Here is a 27989-nt window from a genome sequence, read left to right on the forward strand (position 1 = left end):
TATATAAGAAGAGACAGAGACTTTTGAAAGAACATAGTGAGCGAATCAGTTAACATATTATTGGAAGACTCTTTTTTCATGCCACATGACACTATTTTATTAGCAATACTCATGCCACATTAACATATCATGGATTTGTGGGTAAGTTCACATTTACTGTCACAATTAGTCATTTCTTTATTCTGTGTAAAAAGTCGCCATTAAGAAAATCTAATGATGATTGCAAATGCGAAGTTACAAAAAATTAAAGTTTCACGGTCAAAAATGACAACTGACTAGACTTTTTATTTTGTATTTTTTTATTTTTTATTTTACAAGATAGAATTTTTACTCTAACCTAATCTAAGTGTATATGTGTGTGAAATTCCCTTCTATAGACTTGAATCCCGGCCCTTGCCCCCCACACCTCACAAGCATTTATACTTGTAAAGTGACTACCACACCAAGGGGAAGCGGTACAACTGACCAAACTTAAAAGGGTAATATTTGTATTTTTGCCTTAAATACTGATAGGCCAAAAACGTATTCACCCCTTATGATGAATTAAGTTAATTAATTAGCCAAGTTATTAATTAATCAAATTAACATGCAAACGCGTGGTAGCACAACCAAATCACCAATAGACTAAAGTATGCAGCGGAAAAATAAATGACACGGTGATTTATTTACGAATGGGGAAAACCTACACGGCAAAAATCCCACTGAGTGAATTTAAGGTCACCACTCCCGAAACTCCACTATTATTACAACAAGCGGTTACAAGTAAAGAAATCCTAAGTACCTTACCAACCTACAGTTGACCCTTACCCCAATACTCAATTGGACTTGTTCTGTAGTGACAGTCTCTTCTTTTGATGCATGGCTCCCAAGTACGTGATTAACCAATGCGCGGACCCCAGTACGCAACTTCAATCACGAACTAGAGAAGATTTGTTGGCTGCAAAGTTCTTCAATTCATCCACATGATGAAGATCAAGAAGATGTTTGGTTACAAAACCCAACGGTGCAAAGACACAGCAACTTCTTCACAAGAGAGATGAACTAGGACAAAAACTTCGTCTCAAGTTACAATTTGCATGAACAAGAATTTTTCAATACTTGTGCAACTTGCCACACTTTGACGGCCCTTAAAATAATCATTTTATATGTCTATGGTTAGAAGAAAAGAAGTCCCAAAGACACATCCACGGATTTGAATTGAAATAGAACTAGGAATCTATTTTTCATAAATCTTGACAACTACAGGTGTCGAGGCGCTGTAGAGCAGCTGTCGAGCCTTAGGGCAAAACAGATTCTTAAAGCTCGATAGATGCAGCTGTCAAGTCAGTTGTCAAGCTTTAATGAAAAGCACTTCTCAACTTGTTTCTTGAACAGACTTGCATGACTTTAACACTTGACCTTGAAACCTTATTTCTTGAAGCATTAACCATATCCTAAATCTACCAAATTACAAGTAAAGTGCGTTTTGACAAAGGATTAGCCAATTACATAAATAATGAATGACATGTGTTCTAAACAAGTGAAACACATATGTCTTAACAAATACAATTACATGTTGGTTGGCAACTATTTATGATGCACAAATAAAACTCATGTGCCGTTCCAAAAAAAAAAAACTCGTGCAGGCATAGCCAGTAACGAATATACAAGCCATAATAGGCATGAAGAAATTAAACTAAAAGCCAAGTTATGTTGCTTGATTAAATGTATGAAGATTAGAGCGTTTAATCATAAGAACACGTCGTTTTCTTCCTATCCATGTAGTCATCCATTGGGGATCACCTGAGACAACTCGATAACCTGCATTTGTATACAATTTACGTGCTCCAAAATCATCTTCATAGGCCCTCAGTGCAAGATACTCGAAACCCCACAGAACAGAAAGCACATCGCAAGCTTTAAGCAACAAAGTTGCTATCTTCTGCCTCCTTTTTTACCATATATATGAGTTGGAGAACAACAATAAGAAAATAAAGAGGAGTGAGAGACAAAAAGGAAAAAGAAAAAGAAAAAGAAAAAGAGAGTAGGTGTTACTTAAAGCATTTGAGTTATTTCTTATAAATAAATAAAAAAAAAAGAGTTTTTTGAACTTTTTTCAAGTTGATTTGGGCCTCATCACTCATCAGCCATAATATCTTCGACTACAAGTAATAATCTGATTTAATCTTAAAGATATTCGAAATACAGTTACATCTTACTTTTACATTATAATGAATCAAATGAAGAGTATATATGATGTTGAAGATTGGTTTAGTTTGTAATTAACTCTGTAATGGTGTACGTAAACTACATGTAGTAGTTGTAAAAGAAACGACCTGTAGCTTAGTAGGTTGTATACTTTAGTTAGCTGCCACGTGTATAGAAATTGTAGGTTATGTGGTTAGTTTTCTGTTACAGCTTTTGCTCCTCTGTAGTCTGTATCTAGTATATAAAGAACAGAGTAGGCTAATTATCAATACAAGAATTCATTTTCACATTTCCTGCTTCTTTGCTCTGCATTTCACTTCTCTGTGTGTTGAGCAATTCTCCATTATAGAAGCTTAGGATCGTGGAAGAATTTCAACATATGATAGACTAAAATCTCAAACTATGCCCTAGAATAATTCGAGATTACAATACTTACATTGTAAGAAAGATTATAATTACTTAAAATTTTGAAAAATCGAAAAGGGTAAGTCCTGATACAATAGGTTGGAGTAGATTGCTGGACTTGAGTGGTCTAACTAGAAACCTAACAATCATCCTAGTACTAAATTTGGTTGTTTTTAAAAGAATGGAATAGCAATCCAACTCAATATATTTTTTCTTTCATAAAATGAGGTATGAAAATGAAAGGAATATTTATTTATATTTTTTGTTTCTCAAAATATGGATAAAATTGTAGTATTTTTTTTTCTCTATTTCATTAAAAGAAAGAGTTCTTCTTTTGGGGGGAACATTTCATAGTCATTTTATTCCTTAATTTATATTAAACTTTAAAACAAGAAAATTGATAGAATATTATTTAAGAAAAATACCACAAAAGTGAAGAGTGAATTTAGGATTGAAATACAGTATGTATTTACCTGAAACTTTTCAGAACCGCTATCCCGGAGACGTAAAGATACTCTTCTACTTCAGCTGCTGGGAGATACTGAAGTACAGATTTGTCTCTCAACACTGTGACATCGACAACGCCAACAACTTGCTTTTGTGAATCAGAAGAATTTGTCGTAGGCTCAGCAACCAAACAAGCATACCTGTTATTAGTTTCATCAACAAATTTAAATGTCTTTTTTGGCTTTAAAAACAAAATCTAAGTACAGTTACTTCTTGCAAAATTTTTATATGCACATAATGGACCTAACTATACACGGTCAATGTTTACCTGTTTGGAGGTGAGTTTCTAAGTTTGTATACAAGACCAGAAAGCACCTCAGCCTGTATTTAGAAGCAATTCAACACACAACTGTTACATAAGGATATGTTGATAATATACTGCCTGTCGTCTAAAACTTTAGATTAAGTGTCGATCTATTCACTGTCAGATTTAGAAAATAAAATTTTAACCATGATATTAATGTGAAATAGACGGTAATAGTACATTAATCTTAATTACAATGAATTCTAATACCCTTGATGAACTTTTCAAACTTCAATTAGTTCACCATATCATGTTTATTCCTTCCCCAAGTATGAATTAACTTTCGCATTCAGAAAAATGAATTACAAAGTCTGATTGAGACATTAACTCATATATGAACAAGAGTTCACATATAAAGTTCAAGTAAATCTTTAACAAGAATACCCAGAAATTTTCAAAATTAATTACAATTTTTTTTTTTTTTTTTTTGCTCAGCCAAAAAAAAAATGTAAATCTTGAAAGCCAAGAAAAATTGAAAATAAAGCAGAAAAACAACAAAGAAATTAATTAAACATGAAGGGTGAGAATTAAACCTGAAAGAAGTCGAAGAATAAGTCATTGAAAAGTGCTAAAGGCACATGAAATGCTTCAGCTTGAACCTGAGCTGCTTTCCTCATCTCATCAGCATTCTCAACCAGCCTTCTTACCTTCCATCCATACTCATTTACTAAATATCCAAATTGTCCCTCAGCGCATTTTCCATCCCCAACCAAACCCACTTCCTCAGCTGATGAGGTTGAACTATGCACCACAAATCTTCTTGCTTTCATCAATATTTTCCCACTTTGAAGACCTGCATTAATTCTCCAACTTTCTCCATAACCCATCAAACAATTACTCGTCCTACTTTGTTTAAGACCACGTGTGTTTCCATTTGAAGGTTCTATACATAGTTTTTTTGGAATAATGCAGTGGTTTGCTACCAAATGAGCCATGTTCATATATAGTATGAGAAATTAATTTTTTGGTAGAATATACTTACATTACATTTCCTATTTTCTGTTCCAAGTGTATGATTGCTTGCTTCCTTGGCCTAAAAGCTTCGCTTAGGCCATTGAGATTCACTCAATTTATTCATTGCGTGCTTATATGTCCAGAGAAGCTATTGAGACTATAAAAGGAAAGCTGGGGAAGGTATGGTATGCTTACGAGAGAGAATGGAAGCTAATCTCTATAGGTTGATCATTGATGCTTTTCGACCAATGCCTATGTCAGCCGTAGAACAGTCGAAGATGAACAATGAGATTAATAGAAAACTCCATTGCTGTAATTACTCTTTCTTCTCACTTTTTCTTCTTTTTTTTGTTCTTTTTTAATAAACATGAGAGAACGATGATCACAGGTGGCAAGGAAAGATAAGGTATGCATATGAGTGGTCATAAATTCTTGTTTGCTTGAGACCATGAGAACTAAGATGCCATATTAGGGGTCCATACCACATGTGATGTACATTTGAAAATTTACCTTGTATAAACAGAGAAATTCCAAAAGTTACAATATTTTTGTCAACATTTTATACAACTTTGGTATAGGTATTTTGCTAAAATGCTAAATTTATCATCAAAATATAGTAAAAGTGGATTGTATCACTGGAGTAAAAACCCTTTTTTTTTTTGCTGCTAAGTTACAGTGCATAGCCAGAGATGGATATGCACAGTAGTTAAAATGGTACTACATACATACATACATACATATATATATATATATATATATTAAAAGATATATTATTTTATTATGTTGAATGTTAAAATAAAACTGCTGATATTGGGTATTTTGTAAAATGATGTAATAAAATAAATAAATTAGCTATTTATGGTGCCAAATTGCTAAATTTTTGGTATCACCAATGCTAATGCTCTAAGATGGTAGATGTGATTGAAGAAATAGTTTTACATGAGACCATCATGACACTACATTTTTTTTATACACTAATCACAAAAAATCATGTTAACAATTAGGAAATATGTTATGTCCCTTGACTTATTATTGCAATTGCAAGCTGGGTTGTCAACAAAAATAAGAATAATGTTACATTCACAACATTTTTAGAATAATCTCACAACAAATCTTATGTGGTAAACTATTATTGATACTAATTAAGGCTCAATACTAACATCACTTTTATACTTACCAATAATAGCTTGTTATATAATAATTGTTATGAAAATATTGTGGATGTAGCATTACTCTAAAGATAATTATGGCCCCTAAACATAATCTTTAACCCCTTAAACAAAAGGGGGGGGTTAAATAACAACATTAAAAAGACTAGACCAAACAACAAGTGAATAAATTTTTTTTTTAAAAAGCCTTTTAAAAAAATCTCTAACATTCAAATTTGTAACTCGTTCAACCTATTATATAAAAATAATCTCTGATTTCATTTTTTTTATTAAAAAAAAAAAAAAGAGTACCAAGAAAAACTTTGTGGTCGCGAGTTCTCCTTGGCAATGTTGGTAGCTATGCTCTCTTTGGCTTTACAATCACTACAATTTTGCTCTCTTTAGTAACTCAATTCGTAGTTGTTGCAAGTATCATTCGTCTCTCTCTCTCTCTCTCTCTCTCTCTCTCTCCTTTTTTCTCTTTTCTATTATCATTTCAAAATCTCTCACTTATTATTTTCAGTATTTTCAGTTTTCACTTTATCTCTTATTAATTCTTTTTTCCTTTTTCTCTTAGTTAATAGAAGAAAATTGTAATACTTCGTGTTTTTTTTTTTGTGATGTTAATATATTCAAGTTATCTATTTATTAAATTTTGTATCATTTAAGTTTTTTAGTGACTATTTTAGAATAAAATTTAATGTAGTACTTAACGAATGGATAGTGTTGTACAGAGAGTGTCTAGAGAGTTCTTCTAGGGACACCTTTTTGTATACACTTGCCCCAACTTACTTAGGTGTCAGTTAGTAATTGGATTGTATCACTTACACGTGAGTTCACCACTTAAAGCATTTCAAACAGCAATTGACACTAAAGCAGGTTGTGGTAAAATATGCAGTAAAAGGTGTGGCCCTAGACTTTTTGAGTATCTAAATATAGAAGCTAGTTAACCTAGTAGTATAATGCCAATACAATGGTATAGTACACTACAATGACAGTACAACGGGTTCAAAAGTGGGCTTGAGCCTGATACACAAGTGAGGGATTCAGAGAAGAGAGGCACATTTTTCTTTCTTTGGAGCAAGAGGAAGCCAACAATGGAGCTTTTAAGATTTTTTTTTAAAGGCTATTACATAGGCTAAGGAATAGTTTAATAGACCTAGCAAATATGTTGGTCGAATGGGTTCGGGTTTGAACCAAATGTGTATGGGTCAAACTGGGTTTAGGTAAAAAAATTATAGGAGTAAAAGGGGTTGTAAAACCTATAATCCTTAAATAATTTTTGACGATTCAGGTCAACACATAGTGTTGAGTTGGAAAAATGTGAATAGGCAGCGTCTTGTAGTTGTAGATGTGTTTTAATATGAGTAAGAAATAATAAAATTATTTAATAAATATTTGAATATAAAAGAAAAATTATTTAAAATTTTGGCTAAAGGCCCCAAATACATTGAACAGGCTTAGACATTTTTTTTGCCAATACCAACCACCGTTATCAATAGAGAAGCAAAGAACAAAGGACGAGAAGCAGAAGCGAGAAAACAGAACCGAAAAAGAATATTGGAAATGCAGCTATAGAAATTGGTATTAATTAAAGGTTGTGATTCTTGTGAATATGGGGCTTCTTTCCTATCCTTATTTTAAAAAGAAAAAAAAATCAGAGAAGATTGTAAATTATTTAATCTCCGTTAAAAAATTCAGGTTGGATGTAAGGTGAGGATAAAAAGAATAAAAAAAAAAGTGAAAAAAGAAGCCGGACAGAATGAGAATGATAAAAAATCCTAGAGAAAGTTTAGTTATACAATTAGTTGGAATTTTAGGCTACAATCTTACTCAATATCTTTTTATTAGAGAACAATTTTGACAAATTCATCATTAGATTACATTTTCTTCTAATATCTTCCATACTTGCAAAAATTTTAGAAAATTAAAGGTCATCAGCTATGTCATTTATAACTTGTTTAAATTGCAAGTTTTTGTAATTTAAAATTATACATAAAATATAAGCTTATATATCAAATGATAAATAATATCTAATTAATACAAAATTTGACATGTGTATTAAGGGTCTGTTTGAGATCTGCTTATTTTATTGAAACTGAAAACTTTTTACTGAAAGTACGGTAGATAAAGGTAAATGTTAGTTGAAATAGTACAGTGAGACCCCTAAATAGTACCCAAAAGTGCAATGGAACCCATGAATAGTAGCAAAAATAAACTAAATAATAAAATAAGTTGGCAAAAAATAAGCTAGCCAAACATACACTAAAATGAAAAAAATATGTAATTAATCGGTTAAATTTTTAAAAAATATTCAATAATGTTTATTTTATTAAGATCGTTGCCTTAACTTATAACATGCTGTAGTCTTAACTTACAACGCACTTTTTGGAAAAATTGGACTTTTGCCCTCATTTTTTAAAACATCTAGTAATATATTCTTGTTTTGAAATTATTAAGTCTATGTCCCTGTTTTAAAATAGGTGAGACTTGAAAAGAATGTTTTAAAGCATCGGATTTTTTTTAAAAAATAACTATAAAATCCAAATTATATTATTAGTTAGCCAAGGTTTAAAACTATTTTGGTTTCTAACAAATCGAGTCCAGAGGACTCGATTTTGGGCTTATAAATCGAGTATAATGTACTCGATTTCCTCAACGTGGCACCAACTGAGGTGGACAAGGAGTCCACATAGATATCAAAATCGAGTGGTTTGGAGTTGTTTTAAGAACTCGAGTCTATTGGACTCGATTTCTGTTCAGCCCTCCACGTGTCCCAAATCACTCAAAATCATAGATCACTCTCAGCAAAACACTCTCAAACAGCACCTCTCTCAAAACACTATCACAGATCCCTAAAATTCACTCACTCAGTCTCACACCGTCACTCTCAGTCTCTCACTCTCAAATTCAAACACTCACTTAGTCTCACACCATCTCTCTCACAATCTCTCACTCTCACTCTCAAAACACCTAGATGCTTAAACCCACTTAAGCACGAGACCTGTCCTCTCTCTCTCTCTCTCTCTCTCTCTCTCTCTCTCTCTCTCTCTCTCTCCTCTCAACTTATCGGCGGCTGGGCCTCATTGGTGGCTCATTCTGTCGTTGTTAGCTCCTCTCCTCATCGGACTCTCCCTTTATATTAACCATCTCTCTAACCCACCATCTCTGTGAGCCCAGCATCTTTTCGAGCCTCGTTGGGTCATTCACTATCTCTCTCTCACTCTCAGGTAATTGATTCTATCACTAATTTCCTTGCTTTTGTTTTTGTTTTTTTTTTTAAGGGTTTTGTACAGATCACTCAAATTCAAATACTCACACCGTCTCACTCTCTATCTCACTCTTCCCTCTCACTCTCACTAACAAAGTGATAATTTTTATTCTTTATGAGATAAAGTCCTTTGATAATTATTGTTTCTACTTTCGTAATAGTTATGCCATGGTTTGATTTATTTTTTATTTGTGATTATGACCCATATGATTGTTTGTTGTTTTTTAATTTATTTTAATTGATCCCCGAATATGAGTTTGAAACTTGAAATTAATGTACTTATTTTGATTGAGTTATTAATACGAGTTATCAATAAAATGAAAAGGTAAGAAAAATTATGTAAAAAAAAAACTGAGTAAGAGATAATTAAAAAAAGAAAAATGGTAGACCAAAAAAGTTTAGATGTTGTATGAACTATAAGCCAATTGAAAATTATATTTACAAACTTTGGTGATCAATTTATTTGGTTGTTTTGAAATTCTGCTAATTAAAAGAAGTGGTTTTTGAAATTCCGATAACAATGGGTCAAGCTTTATTAACCAAGTCTCAAAAAGAAGAAAAACTTCTCATAGGAGCTTCTAATGATCTTTCAGCTTGCAGAATAGAAAGTTGGATGAATTTCTTGGGTATTAGGTTTGTATTATTAGCAGTCGTTTTATGGAGAATTTCCTGGGATTGTAAGATTTGGTAAAATGAGGAAAGCTTCATTCTTCACAATCATGGTTTTGTTTACATTTTCCATGTGTACAACACATGTCGATAGATGCTGGAAATTGTAGAGATGCCCGACAGTTAAAACTTATTAAACCTAATCTAATGCTAATAAACATAAATTTAAGACTTCCTGCTAACTGAAAAAGCCAACAGACTGCATTAATTAGATTGGACAAAAAAAATTTGTGCCCTATTGTAAAGATGATTTGAAGTCAACTGATGAGCCTCTTGTATTCTGTGTCGCTAAAAGCTGAAAGATACTGTATAAACAACAATAAAAGTGTCAACTGCTTCTAGTCTTGAATTAGTATTGAGATGACCACCTCATCCCCATCCCCATCCCGATCGCCGTCTAGAGCTTGGGTTTGTTGCTTCGTGTTACTGTTTTGATCTCACTGGGTTTGTTGCTTCATGATTCTGCTTTTGATCTCTCTGGCTGTTGTGGTTTCTGTTTTGATCTTTGTGTTGCTGTTTTTGTTTAAGGGAAATCGAGTGTTGTGAGACTCAAGTTGCTACAGTGAAATCGAGTCTAAGAAACTCGGGATGTTAGTTTGCTAATTACTTTGAAAACGAGTGTAAAAGAGTTGAGTTCACATGGAATTCAAGTTTGTGAGGCACGAGTTGGTACAGTGAAATCAAGTCTAAGAAACTCGAGATGCTAGTTTGCTAATTAGCTTGAAAACGATGTTAACTAATGAATATGTTTGAAGATGGGTGTTATATGCCAATTTCTCCTTGCAATGTCACCCGAACTTACCTAGTAGTTTTAAGTTGATGTCTTCTATTTAGCTAGTTTTTCAATTCAGTTGATTCTATCTTATTGACATAAATATTATCTCTTGTGGAGCTTCTGTGCGTTGTGGTATTTGGAGAAATATGTTTGGTTTTGTTTACATTTAATATAGCTCCCTCTAATATGGAGGCTATCTTTGATTAAGGATAATCTACAATTTTATCAAACATGTTGAATTACCAATCTAAGCCAAATGCACTTACGACTTACTTCATGAATTTCCATAATTTTGGAGTGATTGTTAGTTGGTTTTGATCACAGTAATTCAAACCCATTAAATTGGCACCTTTGAATTACTTTGTATACTTAGTTTTGATCACCAACCTCTTAACATAAAGCTTTGCTTTTACAATTGTTGGTAGTATATTGAATTTTTATATATATCTTTATTCCCTGTGGTTGATTGTCATACTTATTGTTTGTGCAAGAAATTAGACTATACATTGAGATCCTTGCCAATTTATCTTGAACATGTGCTTATATTACTCTTGACTCCTTAAACTTCGTGTAGTATGGCTGCCGTTGCTGCTGAGGTGGTTGATGAGTTCGGGTCTTGGTCCCAAGGATTGTTCGATGTTAAGGTTTCTAAAAGAACATCGATCGTCTGCTGTTTGGGAAGGCAAGGTAAAATTAAAACTGACGACTTGCTGAATTTCTATATTCTCTTCTTATCCTTTTACATTATGTTGATTTTTTTTTTTCAGTTCTAAAATTCTAAGTTTGTCAATGGTATTACTAGCTTTGAATGCATAGTCATGCCCATTAGTTGGATTGAGTTAGATTGCTTATGTTCTTGCAAAATGGTCTCTTAATAATTATCTAGCTCTAGTATTTTCGTTTTAGGCTATACTCTTGATTTTGTTGATGTAATTCTTCTTGAGTAAAACCTTAATCTTAATATATAGCTTCTGTATTTTAGGTTTTTGTATAAAAAAAAAATAAGGAGACTACAAACGCTTCCCAATATGTTGTAATAACATAATTAATCACAATATTTGGTACTAAATATTCCTCCAATACTAAATATTCTCAATAATTATTCACATTATTATTATTTTTTAAAACCTAGCAAATAATTTAATCACAATATTTACACTAACAAAAAATAAACAAATATTCCCAATAATTAATCACAATATTTTTTTTAAAAAAAACTTAGCAAATAATTTAATCACAATATTTACACTAACAATATATATATATATATATATATATATATATATATATATATATATATTCCCAATAATTAATCATAATATTTGATAGGGTATGATAAAGTACCAACTCTGACATCGTCCATAGAGGTCGTCCAGGACAAGGCCAGCGAAGCAAGGATTGTAGAAACCTCGCCAATGACTATCTCGTCCATGGAGGAAGAAGCTTGGACGAGATTCGTATGATCAAGAGACAAAACCACGTCGTCTCGTCCTTGGGAGCCACAAACCTCGTCCTGAACAAAGGCCGTCCATAGGGGAAACGACCTTTGTTTCTAAGCGAGGTACGCTCAACAGGAAGATCCTCCGACGAGGCCTTCACACTTAGGAAAATTCCCGAGTATGTGTTACAACTCCTTATTACACGCATAACTTCCAGTGACCATTATGTGAGAAGTATATAACTCCTAGTAGTTGTGGAAGTTATCTTTGAAGCCTCACACCTCCTCAAATCCAGGGGAGGTTACAAGTTTGATAACTGTCTTTAGGACACTATATAAATGCTCATTCAAACCAAACAAAGGTATGTTTTTACATTTCTTAAAAAGTTAGAACTCCAAAATTATAGAAAGAAAAACTAACTTTGCCATCGGAGAGTTCTTGGCCGGCAACCCCGATCACCTTTGATCGCTTTTCTTTCTTTTTCAGACCACCAAGGCAGCAAGTAGTTCTTTCAAGTCCGAAGCATCCAGCCTACTGATTTTCTCCGCATCATCAATATTAATTTTTTAAAAAAAAACTAGCAATTAATCACAATATACTAACAAATAAACTAATCACAATATACTAACAAATAAATTAATCACAATATTTCCACTAACAAAAAAAAAAAAAATTACCTAATACGTTCTAATTGTTTCTTAAAAGAAAAAACCTAGCAAATGATCATAATATTAACTAACAAAAGATATTTCCAATATTGTATAAACATTACCTGTGAGAGATTGTTGTTAATGTGACAAATTGTGTGAGACTTGAGGAATGTGAGTGTGAGCTTGAGGAAAGTTGTGTGAGAGCTGAAGAGAGAATGTGAGAGCTGAAGAGTAATTTGTGAGCCGGGTAAAGGGGGAAAAAAGGTCCAGTTGGGACCCACATGACATGTGGACGGGCTATGGACCATTCACTAAAATCGAGTCCAGTAGACTCGATTTTCAAAAGAAGAGAAATCGAGTCTAATTTACTTGAGTTACATCCGCGTGGCCGAAAAGCAATGGTGGGACCTGACAAAAAATTGAGTTCGAGTCCAGTAGACTCGATCTCCTTTAAAGTGATCCATGTGCCTAAGCACGTGACCTGAGTGTAAAAAGGCCCTGGTGGGACCAAACTAGGAACTCGAGTCCAAAGGACTCGATTTTTATGTCCCAAAACTTAGTTCAATGAACTCGATTTCTAGTCCTATGTGGACACTTTGTCCACCTCAGCTGAAGCCATGATAGGAAAATCAAGTACGCTATACTCGATTTATAAACCCAAATCGAGTCCTCTAGACTTGATTTGTTAGAAACTAAAATAGTTTCAAATTTAGCTAACTAATAATATAGTTTGGACCTTATAGTTATTTTGCAAAAAAAAACCCTAAAACATCGGTTTCCAAGAGCATCTCCTTTACCACACGCTAATACTAGGCATATTCTCTTAACTCTAAACTGATTAGCCATTCACTCCCCACCACATGGAACTAAAACCTCCTCATTTTTCTAACATGGTAACCAACATCGCAGGATCATACAAATAACTCTGTTCTGTTACTGGCATCATCATCAATACTCGTACAAAATGGCTTCAAAAACCTTTCCATTTGCAGTTCTAGCACATGGGTGTTTTTTGTCACACCCACCCACCTTAACTTCTAATAATAAGTCCTTTACTCCACAACCCATCAAGCATTCACGCTATCTCTGTGTCAATCACAGGTTGTTTGCAAAAGATAATGGACATTTGTTGGTTTCCCACTTCTTCAAATCCTCAACTTGGAGGTAACTTTCATCTGCTTACTTGGTTCTTAATCATTCTAATCTTTGGTTGCTCAGAAAACAAAAAGAATGAAAAACAAAAGGCAGTGGTGAAAGTTTGAATTTGACTGATTTTCTCTGTTGCTTCATTTTTGTGCTCAATTAGTTGATATACATTCAGTAGCCAGCAAAAGTGTCAGAATTTGATGCTGGGTTTTGATGTTTTGGGTGGATATTCAATGCCTTGAGCAATTTATACATTCTTGATTGATAAATGATCGCTGAATTTATGTGTTGGTATATCGACCAATATAATCTAGACCTAATGACAACTATGATGGTTTTCAGGTTCATTATCGCTTTACTAATCAAAGTACTATTATGTAGTAATTGCTTGCGCTTAAGTTACACTGCTTCTTCATATGTTTTCAGGAACTTGATATTTACCTCGATTATAAGAAATTTCTCTTATTTTCAAAAAGTAACTTACAAAATTGGTTATAACCTCAGCTACAATTTTACTCAATAAAATAAACATTACTACATATTTTGAAATTTTAATCATTGAATTGCATGTTCTTTATGCTCTTAATACACATGTCAAATTTTGTGTCAATCGGATATTATTTAGTATATGATTTATAAATTTATATTTTATGCATAATTTTAAATTACAATAATTTGCAATTTAAAAAATTTATTGATGACATAGCTATTGATTTTTAATTTTTTAGAAATTTTATAAGCATGGAGGATATAAGAAGAAGACGTAATCCAATGGTGGATTTGTCAAAATTTACCTCCAATAAAAAAGATATTGAGTAAGGTTGTAACATTATGTTACAACCAATTTTGTAGCTAAATTTTGTCCAAAAGTAATATATTTCTTACGTAATTTGGACAAGTTAGCTTTTACAGATGCCATTCTCAAACATCCAATAATTCGTGTTGTGTGTGTAGAACTTCGATGGTTTTCATGTGAGAGTGATACTAGGGAAAGTACACATTTTATTATGGAAGTCTTACAAACTTATGCGTCTCCACTCATTTATCACAAAAATGTAACTAGTACGTGTATTTATTCTGCTATTGAAGTGGCACTAATTAAATTCTTGCCACATTAGTTGGTAAGCATTTTGTAGTAAAACTGGCAATAATTTTTTCCTTCATGTAATGCCTGAAGCATGTATGTTTCAAATTTTTTTGGTGTAATGCCTTGCAGCTTCCAATCGTTCGTCTGTTCTTTTTTTATTTTTGTCATTTTGAGCATAGAATGTAATATATCTTGTTTTTGCAAATAGGATTAGAAGCTTTCAACAGGAGAATGCAGAGAGTTATGAAGATGCTAGATCTCAAGATATTCTGGATGAGCAAGATAGATTAACTGATGAGGTGATTGGAAATGAGAATAATGGACGTGGTTCATTCCTGGCTAAAGTGGCAATTGTGCTGGGCATAGCTGCAACAGTCACGATAATATCTATTTGCCTCAAGTGGCCTGTTCTTGGATCGTCGCTTGGAATTCAATTTCTGGCTGAAGGTTCATCCTCTTCAGTAATGGTTGCTCCCCCTGTTGGTTTCACTTTCAAAGCTTTTGGATACAATGTTGTACTTCCAGAATATGCACCAGGGTATGCGCATTAGTCTGGCTCCCCACTCAATAAAAAAGCTCTAGTTTTCTTTTGAGCTGGCCTTCCAGAACTGTCTCTAAATTTTTACATAATTCACTGAAACAGATTGCTCCTTTATATCTATCTCCAGTTAGACTTATCAGCAACAAAATAATCTGCCATTAAAATTCATCCTGATGCAAACTGTGATTTTTTATTAATTCAATTTTTTTTTTGCTGGTAGGGGAGGTGAAATTATAGTTTAATATTGAAATTCAATCCATGGGAGTTCATTTTCAGTTAGAGCTAAATTTTATATTTTAACTTGAAAACCATCATCATGTTTGCTTTGCATTCGCCATTGTTACTTCATTAATAGAAAAGTTTTGAGGAATTTACAAATATACTGCAATGCAGATGGATCTACTTTTGGTTACTTATGGCTGCTGGGTGTGGACTTTTCATTAGTGAAGAGGCTCTAAATATTTGGGTCTGTCCTCTTTATTGGTACTTCTGATTCACAATCTCAAGTTATTACCTCTTTGGATTTAGTACTGTTTCTGGTCTGTACCAACATTGTCTTATAATTCAGTGTTGTTTGAACTTATGAGTGACCTTTGGATTTAAATTTTAGGTTGGCATAACTTTAGCACGGATGCTGACTTTGGATGGGACATGGCACTCTTTTGCTGAATCTTTCTCGAGAAATGCTCCGTACATAATATCCACCATTCTGTGGGTATACTGGTTAGTTATAGCTCTATATTAACCTTAAATTCTTTGCAGCCATTGTTACATAGTTGACCTTTTTTTTTTTTTTTCCAAAGAATTGACTTGGGAAGTGAAGCCTACCAGTATTGTCTGCAAGAATGCTGCTCTGTACTTTACTGTAGCAGTTAGTGTGTTTTTTTGCTGTCTGTCTACTGCTCTCTTTTGTTATTCTGAAATGTTACAGTCATCTTTCAGGGGAGTTTGCATCAGTGATCTGATACCATTTTATCTGGGGAAGCTTTTCAGGCAATCAGGGGCATCTGATGATGTTTGTTCAAGGGTAAGTTCAAGTTATTTGCTTCTGAATTTTTTTCATTCCTCATTGTGATAGATAAGTACATCCACAAAATCCCAAACATTTATTATTATATCTATCTGCATATGAAGACTTCTTATCTGCAACCATTAAAAAAAACTAAACTGATTTACTGTTCTCATTCTGTGGAAATATTACAATCCTGATAATGACTGTAGTTAGGGATTGGCAAAGAGAAGGCCTTAAACATTACTCACACGGTGCAAAAATATCGCAATCTCTCTGGCTTTGGTGAGCTCTAAGAGCTTTGTTATAATTATGTGAGATTTTATTAAAATTTTCAATTTGCATGCGCAGTCTCGGGTATCTCTCATGAGGACATGTTACCTGATTTTATATCTTACAATAATTGGCATTTCTTTTATAAAATTTATATGGATAACAGATTTTCCTTGCATTGTAATTGGATGATTCAGCATTCCTGTTAGGCTTTGAGCCTTTGACGGTACCCTTGTACATCAATACAGGGTCCACAGCAATATTGTCCCTACTCACTTAGCTATCATTATGTTTTTTTTTTTCATGTTTTACTCTCTAAACATGATTAGCTACTGTAAAACACAGTGGATATGTTCAATCAAGCACTTCATATTGTTAAGTGAACAGTGTGTATGGATAATGAAGCTTCTTTGAGCATATTACTAACTTGTATGTTCTTATTCATTTTAATCTGCAGTAGAACGATTTTCCCTAGGAGTGAGAAATCCAACAGCTTTCCTAGCAGGGGCCATGGTTAGTATTACTGTGAAACATTGGTTTTTTAATGTTCATCTCTTACCACTTTACCACTTTGTATGAGTTGTCTAATCTGGGTGGCATGGTAGGCTTGTTTATGTTTAATGGGTTTTGCTCTTAAAAGCCATTTCTTGATGTTTGAGAAAACATTGACTGATATAAAAATACTTAAGTCTATTATGTTTTGGTCTTCACTTGCATCACATGTGTGTTCTTGATAGGCTGGGCATGTCTTCAATTTCTCTTAAGTTGTTGGGTGTGATCAATCATTTAATAATACTCAGGAATGGAACTTATGCAAATGGGACCAAGCAAGTTTCGAAAAGAAGAGGGAAGGGGACTAGGATGCTAGTTGTGAAACTTGCCTTAGGAGGAACATAATGGGTCAAGCTAAAGCAACAATTTTGGAAGGTAGACAGTGTTTAATCTAAGGATATAAGGAAATAAAGTTTTATGGGAGACTAAATAACCATATGAGAAAAATAATATGGGGATATGGTGCTGTGGATTTGTCAAACAAATATCCAGGAAATTAGATCCTACAATATTCTTTTGTTATTATATTTTTTATAACTATAGAAAAAGCTGAAGAATGTACTTTGATCATCGTCAAGTATAATTCATCTTAGATATAACTGACAAGTTTGTTGTTTTCGATGGCATAAACACACGTATGAATTGAATGCAACCGGTATCTGACTGTTAAATTCTATTATCATCTTGGGGATGACGTGCTTAATCTGAGGGCAGGGTATTTCTCCAGAGTGCTTCTTTGCTGGAGTCTGTTGTGGTGGCTTGATTACTCTTCCCCTTCAGGTGAGTTCAATTCTGTTGGTGAACTTGTGGCTATATATACAGGGATAAACAATGAAGGGTTTCATCGATTTTCTATACATTGATAGGATTATTTAAAGTTGAAGATCAGACCTATACATCTTCTAAATTTTACTCATAGTGAACCCTAATAATTTATTCTTCATTCATTTCCATCTAATCAACAATTTTTTTTTTTGATTGGATGGGTGAATTTTCTGATCTTGATGAATCATCAGATATAAAATGCCTTTCTTATTAATTTTATGGATTATTTGATAATTATTAAACCCAGTTTTAGTATTTTTTTCCGTGTTGATAACGTTATCAATATCGACCCAGGCTTTTCTTTAATCTGTTAAAATATATATCTTTTTATATATATATTTTTAATATAAAAGAAAGAAAGTCATTTTACATTTTAATAATTCCTTCAATCAAGTCAAAAATGCATTGCTTAATGATTCTGAAAAAACAAACTTCTTGACTTGAATTTGCATGGTGAAAAAGCAATGAATATATGGGCTAGCTTAGAATAGAGCATCATAAAAGGAGATTAATATATTTTGACTTTTTATCTCATATAAAATCCTTCTAATTTAATATCTATTATTTTTACCAAAAATTCACAAAAATAGATATTTAAAAAAAAAAAAAAGGGTGAGACCCCATCAAGATTGACAAGGCTTTGCATACTAAATAAACATTTCTTTGTACATGTTGAAAGCCGAGTTTTATAATTGAGATAAATATCTTTAAAGCTTTAGAAAGTCCAAACAACCTTTGAAAAATTAAAAGGGCCTAGACTTAAAAACGCAGCTTTATAAGTAAAAATTTTGTGCTTTTAAAGGGAGGTAAAATAATGCCAAAAATATTATCAAATTGGAGCTGAATATGGGTCAAATTTCAGGCCCCTGGCTAAAAATTTCAAGAAACAAAGTAAGTTCATTGGGGACTACTATTCTTAAAATGGCGTGGGAAGTAAAACTTAGTACACCAAGGTCATGTGCTGATTAATTTGAAATAGATTTTGCCTGACCAAAATTTTGCATGTAAAGAGCATGTTAGATTAATTTGAGAATTAAAAAAGTCCTGTAACCATTGTCAATGGACAATGGGTCCGCAAATCATTTACACTATGTACGGAAAAAAAAAAAGAGAGTGAAATGGAATGGAATATGATGTGTTTTCTCCTTTGTGTTTGGGAGTTCATAAAACATAGAAGGAAAATGAAAAAAAAAAAAAATTTTACTTTAACCTCCATATTTCACTTTTTTTTCTCTTCAAAATAGAAGGAAAATCAATATTTCACCTCAATTTCAGTGAAGGAATACGGGTGTTCCTCCTACTTTTGGGAATTAAAATTCCTTTATGGCCATTCCATTCCTTCCTACTTAACTTCCAAAAAAACTTATCAAAAAAAAAAGAAAAAAACTTCCAAACAAAGAATAGATTGAATGTTATTAAAAAAAATTCCTTTGAATTTATTCCATTCTACTCCATTCCTTCCCCACTCCAAAATAGGCTGATAAAGATAATATTCTGACACTCAAATTTTAAGCAAGAAGATTTTTTATTATATAGAAATAATCACTGCCTATAGAAGAGAATTAGTTACAGAAGAGATTGATTTATAGATAAAGATAGAAGTGTGGCTAGATCTCTATGATTGGACTTCTAAAATTCAAAGTTAAATCAAAACACTCTCATAGCTTCCTCTATATAAACAGGTGCGTCCTGGCAGAAAGAGCTGAAACTCTGCTGAAATTTTTTCAGAGAAGAAGAGTTTCTGCTGGTCTTTCCAGAAGTCTCATTGGTTGAAGAAGACTAAAAGATTTATGGAGGCAGCTTTGGAGAAAAGAAAACTTTTCTGTTCTGTTTACAAAGTCCTTTTCATTGCATTCATTACATTTGCTCTTAGAATTTATCAAAATCAATACATCAAAAACTGTCATTAATGTGTGTAATGTCTTATGCTTTCAATCTATTCTTGTATTTCTATTGCTTTTCTTTTAGAATTAGAGGTTTTCATTTAGCGTAATTTGCATTCTAGAGTTTTCTTGATTGAAAGTTGGATCCTAGAGCAAAATATACACACTATGACACCTATGGCTAAAATTTGTATCATTAATGCATATGATGTTTCATGAATGTTTAATAAGGGAGATATAATCACATCTTAGGTGCTGTCATTACCTCAACTTCTGACGCTTGCTGAAATGACTAAAACTTTAAAAAAAAAAAAAGTCGATTTTTATAGGTTTAATGTCTATCATTCTGTGTGAAGGTTTTCCTGCTGGGTGCATGCTCATTTTAAGTCAAGCACAGTCACTCACTGTTAAATCAGACATGCTCAAGTTTCAAATTTTCAGGATTTAATCTTCCCTTCTTTTTGTAACTATTAATGACAGTTAAAACTAACATGAAAGTAACTCAATAGCAAGCTTTTAGTTCAGTAGCTAATGTTTTTTTCACTCTTGGCTTTCTGAGCCCAGTTAGGGATTGGATTCTTGTTGAGGGAGCATCCTGTGGCTGCCCTTGCTACAGTTGCAACAGCAGTGGTAAGCAGATTTCTGTTTGCATTGAAAAGTTCTTATTATACAAATAAATGGATGTAACCTCTATAACTATATAGGGAGTTTGGACTGTTTTCCCGTATGCTGTGGCTGCTTCAACGGCATTATTCCTTATCCTGCGACGCCGCTACTCCTCCTAGTTCTCATAGTTGTTTCTCGATCAAGTAGCACCCAGAAAGAGAGGATAGAAGGTATCAATTAGTACATACTGAGATATGACTTCTAATTCACATTTTGTAGGTAAATGCAACCTTTTGTTGAACAATTATACTGTTATCCAATTCTCTGGGGTTATTCATATAGAGAAAATGGCCTAATATTAGTGTGACAAAATGATGTACGAAGTTAGCATACAGGTAGTCGAAAGCCTTGTGGCTCAAGAACACGATCTAGTTCTTTGAGTGGGGAGAACCTGGGTTCGAATCCCCTAACTCCACTTGTTGTAAGCAAAAAGTTAGCATACAACTAATTGATGCGTGTCATTGTCAGTATTCTCTCTTTTAGATTTTCTTAATATAATACACTTTCTTGGAGAACAGATCAATGTAATAATTGAAGAACCGTAAGGGACTTACCATTTTCATCTTCATCGGGGCAACAAACATGATCAACTTATGGTATTGTACTTTATTTTGAGGTCATGGAATTTTTAGTTGTTTGGTATACATTACACACTATGGATAGCTGGCACATAGACAGGTAGTTATACATATACATGCAACCTTATGGCCTCACAAGCAGGTAAGGGCTTGCGGTTTTGCAGAGAATAGAGTGAATTCATAACACAATGCTTTACTCTGAGACTGGCTGACACTAGTGGATGATGATTGTTGAGCTTGTGAGTGTAGGAGTGCATTATTGTCTTTTTATATTTTGCCGAGTATGTATTCTTGTCATCATGCGTATGTTTCTTAATATGTGAATATCTCAGGCCAATTGTTGTTGTGTCCTGCCAAATCAGTTAACCACTATGTCGAACCTAGGATAACTTGCAGGAAAAAAAAAAGTTTTAGTTGCTGCCATTATCAGTTATATACAGTCTCTTCTTAACATTGTCAAAAAGTAACTAATAGTAAACCTTAATACATCTCTATTAATATTGGCATTCAAGGAAATTCTGCTTGATTTTACTTTGAGAAGACTTCATTCTATTTACATACTCAAAAAGGAAATGTAAAGAAAAAATAAATAGAAGTCTTAGTTTGAGGATAAATATTTCATAAGTTGTATTGACCAGTAATCAGCTTCCATGCTCGAAAGATGCTAGATAGGAGAGCTGAATGCTATAGGCTTCTTTCAACTCTGCCAATACCTCTGCAATAGGTGGCCTTTGTGATGCATCTCTCTCTACTGACTTCACTGCAACGAAGGCTGCCTTTCTCATGCTCTCTACTTCAAATGTTCCTGTTAAGCTCTCGTCCACTATCTCAAATGCACCTGCTTGTAAATAGGGCTTGGCCTGCAGTTGGCAAATCCAAAAACACACAATGTCAATGTTACACTCATCAATATCATCCTCTGAATGGAGCATTCACTACTTAACTTTCAGATTTGAGATTATGCAAATACAAAGACTGACACTATATCAATATCTATGCTAAGGACCTAGACATTCACTAGGAGTTGTTCCCATTTCCTAATCTTTGATGAGGAAGCACAAATCATTGTTTCGTTATGGTTCAAACAAGCAAAGTTAAACGAAAATTTTAGATATTCAACTGGTTGTTTTCATGTCCATTTAAGCCTATAGTCCAAGAATTACTACAAATGTAAGCAAACAAGGCTACTTCAGAAATCGTAACCATTTGTTCTTGCAGGGGCAGAAAATTGACAAATATTACTGGGCATAGAGTACAAGATGAGCTTCAGTTTACCCATAAGACCAAATTGAATGAGTCTGGAGTTCCTGAGTGGCTCAATGGTTCTCTACCACAAATGAGTTCCAAAAGAACGACCCCAAAGCTGTAGACGTCACTTTTCTCGGTCAACTGTTGGGTAGTATAATATCTGCACATGACATTCCTTTTAAGCATCAAAATCATCAAGAACCAATAAATATCCTTTCTGTCTATGGTTTTTTTTTTTTTTGTTTTGAAAACTTACTCAGGATCTAGATAGCCAGCAGTTCCCTTGACAACAGTTGTCACATGAGTTGCATCTGCCTGGGTTATTTGTTTAGAGAGGCCAAAGTCACAGACCTTCGCATTCATTTCCATGTCCAAAAGGATATTACTGCACTTCACATCTCGGTGTATGATACGCGGTTCACTTCCATTGTGTAAATAGTCCAATCCTTCAAAAGAAACGAGGCTCAGAAATGGAACCATTTATCCCCTTCAATAGTAATGGTGGAATATTAAGAATGAAATAGGACTTCTACAGATTTCTATTAATTAACAAGAATAAAGTTAATTTGCTATGATATTCTAATCATCTTGTTTTCCATGGTAATGCTTTTGGTCTACTTATTATCAAACAGTTGGTTACTATGTAAATGATGAAGGATATTACATAAGTGATCCAAAGAAGCACAAAGTCGTCCTAAAAACCATAAAATAGCTGCCCACATATCTGTTCATAATGCAGAACTAAACGACTGCTATAAAGTAAAATTTGACTATATGGTCTGAGCATTTTTGTGTTCAACATATCTTTGTCAGTTAAAGCTATATTATTTCATATGTAGATCCAGAAATTATTATATTCTAATTTATCATATAACTATAGAAACTCAGACTTTCATGTTTCTTCCATCTGCAAAGATGATTGCTTTCCTATGTTGTCTTTTTTTTCAGTTTGATAATAGAAAAAGCACGTACCTTTTGCAGCATCAACAGCAATTTTCAGTCTGCGAACCCAACTTAATGAAGCTTTTTTACTGTTTATACCTGGAAGTAACATCAACAATGAAAACTGGAAATTCTCATAAAAGCAATAAGGTGTCCCAAATATGTATCATGCATAACATACCATAAAGGTGATCAGCCAATGATCCCCCAGGTAGATACTCATAGACTAGTATTTGCTGCTTTGATTCATGACAGAATCCTTCCAAACATACAAGATTTTGATGACGAATTTGTGACAATAGATAGACCTAAAAACAATCCATAATATTGAAAAAGATTAGGTAACATTGCAAGAGAATCATTACTCTCAAGATAGATAAAACAGGAAGCGTAATCCACTTTTCTCATGAATCCAGTGTATGCAAAGAAGAGTTCAGATAGTGGACCTCATTGATAAAAGAATCAGCCCCAAGTTGGCTTTTATCAAACCTCACTTTCACGGCTACTAACTTTCCATCTCGAAGCTTTCCAAGGTAAACAGATCCAAAACTACCACGGCCTATAACCTCCTTGAAGTTGTTTGTAGCTGCTTTGATTTCTTTGTAGGAAAAGACTTTTGCTGCATTCCAGTTTCGCATATCAGTTGCTATATTCCAGTTTTGCATCTCTGCTGCTGCCCCTAAGAGTAACATATAGCTCATATAAGAGTCAAGTAAAAACTTCAATGCGCAACAAGAATGGTAACTCTCACATACTTGATGTATATGTAACTTCACTTCTATTTTTCTTTATGTACAGGAATACTGCAAGAGATAAGATAAGAGCAAGTACTGCTCCACCAGCTGCACCAGCTATAATTGCTATACGGTTATGTCTACTCGGCTTTTTTTTGGTGAAAATAGTAACTTGTGGTGTCTCAATTGAAGGGTTGGATGAAACATCATTGCATGTCATTGTGGAGAACGAAAGGCACAAGTTTCCCGATGTTCTGTACAAAATTGATTTATCAGAATGCTAAAGTAATAGTTTAAATGACAACAATACTTTTTCCATACCTAACTTCCAAACTTTCTTTGTTCAAAGACTGCGGGAGGGTACCCTGCAGGTTGTTATTCTCCAGATTCCTGCAGAATGCAGGATAGGATATCTCATCTAGTGAAGCACATGCTTTTATCAAAATTAGATACAGAGTATCTTGCAAGAAATAGGATCCTCTCCATTCCATTGGAAATGGACTCACGACCAAAATTTTATTTTCTGGACCTAACCATGTATAGTGTGCCACTTTTTTAAAAATTTTGAATGACATGGCACTTAATACACTTTTAGATATGTATTATTTAATCCAAACCATGAAATGAATTCTTTTGAAATGGAGAGGAATCACTAATTGAATCTATTTGATCTTAATATTCGCTTACAATAAGTGAAGGTTCACTAAATTTCCCAAGCTGTCAGGAACAATGCCCTGTAAGCTATTATTTTGCAAGTCCCTGTAGAAAAATGAAGAAAAGCAAAGGAGAAGAGAGAGAATGCACTATCAGTATCTCATTTTGAGTCCATATATTGGTCTAGAAACAGACGACTTACAGAATTTTAAGGCTAACCAAGTTCTCCAAATCTGAACCAAAGGATGTTAGCTCATTGAAACTCAGGTTCCTGAAAATTCCAATTACTTGATTATTTTCATTTTTCCTAAATAAAGCAAAAATGGATTAAGACTTAAGAGTAGTCCAAGGAGGTATTACAATTTCTCAAGGTCTTGCAAGTTACCGAAATTCTGTATCACACCGGTAAGCGATGTGTTATGCAAATCCCTGGGGCATAACAACAAATATATCATAAGAAACTATCTGACCAAACCAAATGTTAATTTAAGGCATTTCTCTGAGGTTAAAGGAGTTTACAGAGTTTTGAGATCCAACAAGTCACCAAAAGTAGGACTAATTGTCCTAAGGTTGATGTCTGAAAGTTCCCTGAAATAAGGCACATAAATGAGACCATGGATGAGAAATAATCCCCATAATTAACACATTCATGTGCAATATGTCCATACAATGATGTAACAAGGCTTCCTTCACAACCAATATGATCCCATTGAGTAGGAGAGCACGGATCGTCTTGCCACCCCAGATCTAAACCAGTGAACTGCTGAATAACCTGAAGTGCTGAAACTGCAAGAAAGTTTTAACAGACCATATATGAGTAAGAAAGATGTAGAGATCTAGCTACTGGAATATTGACCTTATCAAGTAATACACAATGAAAAGCTCGATGGAACCTGTGGTTGATGAAGCTTCCAAAGGAATATCAACTATCCGATAAACCTCTATTGCATTGATTTGAGGGTAGTAGGTGATACTCTTTAGTGTGATGTTCAAGCTCGTGATCTCTTTCCTCGTTAAGTATAGAGCACTAATCTCTGACAGATTTACAGTATAGTTTGATTGTACAACATCTCCATTGATTAATAAATCGAACATAGGTGAAACAGGAACAATCCCAGCAAAATAGAGGACAATGTAGTAATCTGCTAGTGTATCAAGAGGAAGGTTGTATGTCAGCACTTCCCTTCTTGCCAGAACTCTCGCAGTTTCAAGAACAGCAGCAGGTGGACTCTCCCTTAGAGTAGACAGATTGAAGTTACGCTGGATATTAAACCCCGTTGACACATGAGAGGGTGTAAAATTTTGATCAGCGTCCCATATACGATCATATGGATCCAAAGGATACCTACATTTTAACACAAAGTTACAAACCAATCACAGAAAGTTTTAGATAAAAAATAGTGATTGTCCTAAAAGTGTAAGCGATTAAGAAATGGTGAATTCAATCATTTCTTAAACCCTGTTGGCACATAAAATTTAATCATTATTCTAACAAATTACTTAAATCATTCAAGCTATATATAATGTGAAAAGGAGGTTGAGGTTGAATGTTTATACCTCAATGAGCCATTGGCATAACCACAATTGATTCGATAACTCTTCCTAAGTGACTTAATGGGGGAATCTCCCATGCCACTTGCATAGGCTCCTTGAGGAAGTGGCCTTACTTCAAGTGAAGAAATGAGAGGAGATCCACCGTCCGGTATAGCAAGCAAGCAGAATGACAGTGTTTCCTTATTATCTGACCATAAAAACTCTTCTGTCCAAGGATCATTAGTAGTGAGATTTATAGTGCTAGTAATAGCTCTCCCAAGGGAAACAGAGAATGCAGGGGGTTTCCCAAGTCCATCATAGTTTTGGTACAGAAATTTGGCTCTTACAAGAACCAAGGATGACACATTATTTACCGGTAATGTGTAACACTGGCGACCTTGAGTATTGGGAAAATACCGGATTGGGACATTGGATGTGGAGGTACCCTCAATGTACTTCACGGTGGTGATGTTGCCTGTGCTTACATATGCACCATCAGGGACCCATGATATTTTTGATGAATCAATATAACTAGTATTTCCACCGCAAGATATGCTCAAAAAACCTGTACCATTTGTATAAATAAGCAAATTTCCAGATAAATTATGGTTTTCAAATCTCAAAAATCTGTATCAAACAAAATGCCTCATTGTGCTAAGCCTTAAGCGTAATGACATGCAAAATTTGTACTAAATTGTCAATTTTCATATTAACCAAATGGAGAGCAGTGCATGCATGACATTGTAGTACAAATTCAAGACAAACTCCCCTCCCCCCAAAAAAAAAAAAAAAATCTGCTTCCAAAGAGTAAAATTAAGGGCCTATTTGGTTTAGCATTTCAAACTCATATTTTTACATTTTAAACAACATTACACACATTTTCACACACTTTTTCACCCACACGTATTTCAAAAAACTCATCTCAAACTACTCTACCAAACACCCCCTCAGTATTCTGCCCCATAAAAAAAATAAATACAGTCAATTTCATGGTTAAGATTTTATGTCCTTGATTTGAGAGAATATAGAGTATTATGATATTTTAAAATTTTAAATGATGAGACATTAAATACACTTTTAGATTCGTTATATATAAAAAAAAAGATTTGTTAAAAAAAAAAAATACACACAAGGGGAACAAAACGTACCATCTTGGTCACAAAAACCAACAACGAAAAAGCCACAGAAAAGAAGGAAGCCAACCCAGAAACGCTGCATGTTCATGAACTCAGAATCCCGCAACCAATTTCAAGTATTTTTCTTGTCCCTCAGAAACTCAAGAGACTGATCTCACAAAGGCTGGAGTGAAAGTTTATGGTTTAACAAAAGAATAAGAGAAAAGGACGTGTGTTCAGAAGAGTAACAAGAAATAAAGTAAATGATTGTGTTTATTTGGGTGGGGTGGTGACAATTTGCTGAGAGAGTAATGAGTAAAAGTGGGGTTCTTCTTTTCTTGAGTTTGAAGCTGTAAGAAAAAGAAAGGCTATATGTAATGGATGATGATGGCCATGGTACTATTAAGCGTGGTGGTAGTGGTAATGATTATTATAGCTTTCGGTTAGTGATGAAAATATATGTTACTGAAACAGAAACAAAAACAAAAAAAAGAAAGCTGCTATTTTTCCTATTCTGGCTGCTGTGGTAGTTGTTGAAAATGAAAATTGAAAAGGATATTGAAGAAGAAATAAACGATGAAGAAGAACATAGTTAATTACACGCACATTCTCTTTCTTTATATTTTGTCTCTATCTAGTGGTAGTTGACGACTAGGTCCTCAAAGTTAACACGGTCAGATATAAAATTATATGTACCTGGTTTGTTTCAAGTCAGTCAGATATTTATTGTATGTAAATGGCGTTGTGATGGGGCTCTGACTATTAATTAGTTTTTCCTATGTTGTACATGTACGGATAGGGAACCATGGAAATGGAATGTTCGTTCACTGTTGGGTGGGTGTTAATTAGGGATGATAACGAGGCGGGACGGGCTGAAAGATGGGGTCTTTGTCT

At 33.8% G+C, this 27989-nt stretch overlaps 3 protein-coding genes across 13 annotated transcripts; 1 reads left to right on the forward strand and 2 right to left on the reverse strand.

Moving 5' to 3' along the window:
• Positions 1-467: 467 nt before the first annotated feature.
• LOC142618943 (GCN5-related N-acetyltransferase 10, chloroplastic) lies at positions 468-4726 on the reverse strand. 2 transcript variants are annotated; one of them, XM_075792003.1, is made up of 6 exons: positions 4386-4502; positions 3937-4196; positions 3368-3420; positions 3066-3239; positions 1547-1928; positions 468-506 (listed from the first exon to the last, which is right to left on the reverse strand). In XM_075792003.1, the coding sequence occupies exons 2-5, from the start codon at positions 4171-4173 to the stop codon at positions 1688-1690; spliced, it is 705 nt and encodes a 234-aa protein (XP_075648118.1). In that variant the 5' UTR covers positions 4174-4196; positions 4386-4502; the 3' UTR covers positions 468-506; positions 1547-1687. The 2 variants fall into 2 exon arrangements, with proteins under 2 accessions (XP_075648118.1, XP_075648117.1); XM_075792002.1 differs by having other exon boundaries at positions 3937-4726.
• An 8464-nt stretch (positions 4727-13190) lies between these two features.
• LOC142619758 (uncharacterized) lies at positions 13191-22226 on the forward strand. Of its 8 annotated transcripts, XM_075793025.1 has the most exons (12): positions 13191-13473; positions 14751-15080; positions 15477-15549; positions 15694-15806; positions 16026-16110; positions 16305-16377; positions 16823-16878; positions 17632-17697; positions 20190-20255; positions 20330-20461; positions 20810-20887; positions 22088-22225. In XM_075793025.1, exons 1-10 carry the CDS (start codon positions 13274-13276, stop codon positions 20408-20410), a joined length of 1143 nt encoding a protein of 380 aa, XP_075649140.1. In that variant the 5' UTR covers positions 13191-13273; the 3' UTR covers positions 20411-20461; positions 20810-20887; positions 22088-22225. The 8 variants fall into 8 exon arrangements, with proteins under 8 accessions (XP_075649140.1, XP_075649139.1, XP_075649137.1 ...); XM_075793024.1 differs by lacking the exon at positions 20810-20887 and having other exon boundaries at positions 22088-22226; XM_075793022.1 differs by having other exon boundaries at positions 20330-20887.
• LOC142619757 (putative LRR receptor-like serine/threonine-protein kinase At5g48740) lies at positions 21293-27599 on the reverse strand. Of its 3 annotated transcripts, none has more exons than XM_075793021.1 (16): positions 27129-27599; positions 26005-26545; positions 25341-25792; positions 25116-25233; positions 24967-25035; positions 24808-24876; positions 24650-24718; positions 24481-24552; positions 24115-24183; positions 23815-24047; positions 23506-23729; positions 23241-23367; positions 23090-23158; positions 22374-22563; positions 22145-22277; positions 21293-21729 (listed from the first exon to the last, which is right to left on the reverse strand). In XM_075793021.1, exons 1-16 carry the CDS (start codon positions 27202-27204, stop codon positions 21511-21513), a joined length of 2730 nt encoding a protein of 909 aa, XP_075649136.1. In that variant the 5' UTR covers positions 27205-27599; the 3' UTR covers positions 21293-21510. The 3 variants fall into 3 exon arrangements, with proteins under 3 accessions (XP_075649136.1, XP_075649135.1, XP_075649134.1); XM_075793020.1 differs by having other exon boundaries at positions 23506-23732; XM_075793019.1 differs by having other exon boundaries at positions 23506-23738.
• Positions 27600-27989: the final 390 nt, after the last annotated feature.

Source organism: Castanea sativa, chromosome 12 (assembly GCF_040712315.1).
Source record: "Castanea sativa cultivar Marrone di Chiusa Pesio chromosome 12, ASM4071231v1".
Taxonomy (NCBI): domain Eukaryota; kingdom Viridiplantae; phylum Streptophyta; class Magnoliopsida; order Fagales; family Fagaceae; genus Castanea; species Castanea sativa.

Bases quoted from the DNA above. Each gene is read 5' to 3' on its own strand.
- LOC142618943 (XM_075792002.1), bottom strand. From the start codon at position 4,344: ATGAACATGGCTCATTTGGTAGCAAACCACTGCATTATTCCAAAAAAA. The intron at 3,421-3,936 runs GTTTAATTCTCA...TTCTAAATACAG, and splicing joins TATTCTTCGACTTCTTTCAG to GCTGAGGTGCTTTCTGGTCT. The intron at 1,929-3,065 runs GTAAATACATAC...ATGGTAAAAAAG, and splicing joins GCGGTTCTGAAAAGTTTCAG to GAGGCAGAAGATAGCAACTT.
- LOC142619758 (XM_075793024.1), top strand. From the start codon at position 13,274: ATGGCTTCAAAAACCTTTCCATTTGCAGTTCTAGCACATGGGTGTTTT. The intron at 16,378-16,822 runs GTGAGCTCTAAG...TTTAATCTGCAG, and splicing joins TCGCAATCTCTCTGGCTTTG to TAGAACGATTTTCCCTAGGA. The intron at 20,256-20,329 runs GTAAGCAGATTT...ATAACTATATAG, and splicing joins CTACAGTTGCAACAGCAGTG to GGAGTTTGGACTGTTTTCCC.
- LOC142619757 (XM_075793019.1), bottom strand. From the start codon at position 27,204: ATGAACATGCAGCGTTTCTGGGTTGGCTTCCTTCTTTTCTGTGGCTTT. The intron at 24,877-24,966 runs GTAAACTCCTTT...GTTATGCCCCAG, and splicing joins TTGTTGGATCTCAAAACTCT to GGATTTGCATAACACATCGC. The intron at 23,368-23,505 runs GTCCACTATCTG...GATTGTTTTTAG, and splicing joins CTGATTCTTTTATCAATGAG to GTCTATCTATTGTCACAAAT.